The sequence below is a fragment of the Lepisma saccharinum genome, chromosome 1, assembly GCF_977018435.1.
Source record: "Lepisma saccharinum chromosome 1, izLepSacc3.1, whole genome shotgun sequence".
NCBI classification, from domain to species: Eukaryota; Metazoa; Arthropoda; class Insecta; order Zygentoma; family Lepismatidae; genus Lepisma; species Lepisma saccharinum.
The window spans coordinates 133,484,625-133,486,510 of record NC_139229.1 but is presented as its reverse complement, the minus strand read 5'-3'; the positions used below and the strand labels follow the sequence as shown (position 1 = coordinate 133,486,510).

Genomic DNA, 1,886 nt, shown 5'->3' with positions numbered 1-1,886 from the left:
ACGTTGATACTTAAATTAGCTTCTTAAATCGGGCCACCTGTCTCTTTATAGGCAAGAAGTTAGAGTATCTTCCTTGAGCTTATCTAATGTGTGCTGAGGAAATTAATTATAGGTCTTATTTGCTGCAGATGGTCTCACAAATAAAGTGTCACATTGGACAAATGCAGATCAAGTAAATATTTTCATCCAGATTGCAACGCACAGGTTGGTACTTAACCACGGCAAATGCGTGATTTGCTTACATTGCGTCACAGTATAAAGTTAAGTATTCACAAGCATTAGGACCTAATTCTAATTCCTTGTTCTCTGTATTTTCAGAATAATCAACCCAAAACCTGAAAGCAGAGCGCTATATGCATGCAAGTGAAGTGCTGAGAATTCTGCTAGCCACAAGTAACACAGTGTATCGTATTTATCAGATCTGCACAGGTGTCGTGTGTGTGATCAACATATGCTAAGTGGTGGTCGTTCTAAGAAGTGTCCAGCACGAATGATCACCGTGCTGTGCTCTATGACTTGTGATTGTGTTAAAGTTAATAATACGTAAGCATGACTGCGTACGTTGTGTTGAAACGTGACGATATGTACGAGGAGGATTTCAATTCTAGTGACACTCAGCATCCGTCTGAAGGAAGTGATTACATGGAGAGTGACAGAAGTGGTAACTACAGCAATGACACGATTGGAGGAGAATATATATTCGACAGGTTGGACGTCAGGGCAACGTTCATGGTGCTGTACTCCATTGTCTTCTGTTGCTGTTTCTTTGGTAAGTACTGCATCTTATATACATTCTGTGGAACTCTGTAATATTAATTAAGCTTTGCTCACAATGGCGCTCCGAACAGCCATTTTACGTAGAGTGTCTGTCCCTTAGCTGCTCTGAACCAGTAGCATGTTTACCTCGTGATGACGAAACGACGGTAAGAGGTGAATTTAACCATTGAAACGAATTACAAATGTATGCGCTAGTGTTGCAATATGCAGATAGGAAAAAATGCCAGAAACTGAACATACGAAATCGAGCACACGAATACGCATTTCCTGATGTACGATGTTTTCTCATAAGCAATAAACCCATGTACAGTTTATGGCTTGAGATAAAATGAATATACTGATGGATAGCTACTTATTATACATAACGTGATATAAACTATTGTCCGGTGTTTAAAACGAGCAATAAGTTTTTTGTTTCTCTTTCAATATGTTACAATGTAAACACAACACCCTACAATATAATTTTATGAAGTTAAGTAAATCAGTCTTACGGGTTTCTTGAGCCGCGGTCTATGGCTTTGTAAGTTCAAGTCCCCGTCCAACCGTTTCACGGCGCTATAGTGGCTACTGCATCTTCCTTATCCACAGGCTATGGTAAACATTTTTATCTAGAGGTTCCGGTGTTTATTATGTGCATATTGCAACACTGTTCTTCCGTCCTTCATATTCCGCTTCACATTCAAGCTATACATTCAGTTTACTACTAACAGGCCATTGCACCAAAAACGTGAAGCGTAACCATGGATACGGGCCCGGGCTGGCTCTCAACAGCCGTGTGCTGGGATATTACGTTTACAAATAGTGTCGGAACTACGCGAAGATACCCGGAATGACACGAGAGAACACTGGGAGGCGCTGCGAAAGGAAAAGTGTTTTCTTTACTATAGGTGTTTTCAGTTCTTACGGCGAGCGTTCTATAAGTTGGCAAGGGAAGTGGGGAGCGGGTAATACGCCGCAGACTAATCAGAAAACAGCGGTGGCGCCGAGAGATATGACGTGGCGGAAATTAGTACTACGTAAACCTAATTCTACAGGCTGTTGCGTTTCGTATCGCGCTGGATTGGTCGCTTCCCCGCTCCCCTTGCCAGCTTGTAGAGCGCCCGCCGTAA

At 42.0% G+C, this 1,886-nt stretch overlaps 1 protein-coding gene across 1 annotated transcript in view; it reads left to right on the top strand.

Annotated features, from left to right (window-relative positions):
• The first annotated feature begins 549 nt into the window (after nucleotides 1–549).
• Nucleotides 550–1,886, top strand: part of TrissinR (Trissin receptor) — a 117,177-nt gene continuing 115,840 nt past the window's right edge. Inside the window, exon 1 of the mRNA XM_083119941.1 lies at nucleotides 550–769. Within this exon, the coding sequence (XP_082976067.1) occupies nucleotides 550–769 (220 nt within the window). The remainder of the gene's footprint in view (nucleotides 770–1,886) is intronic.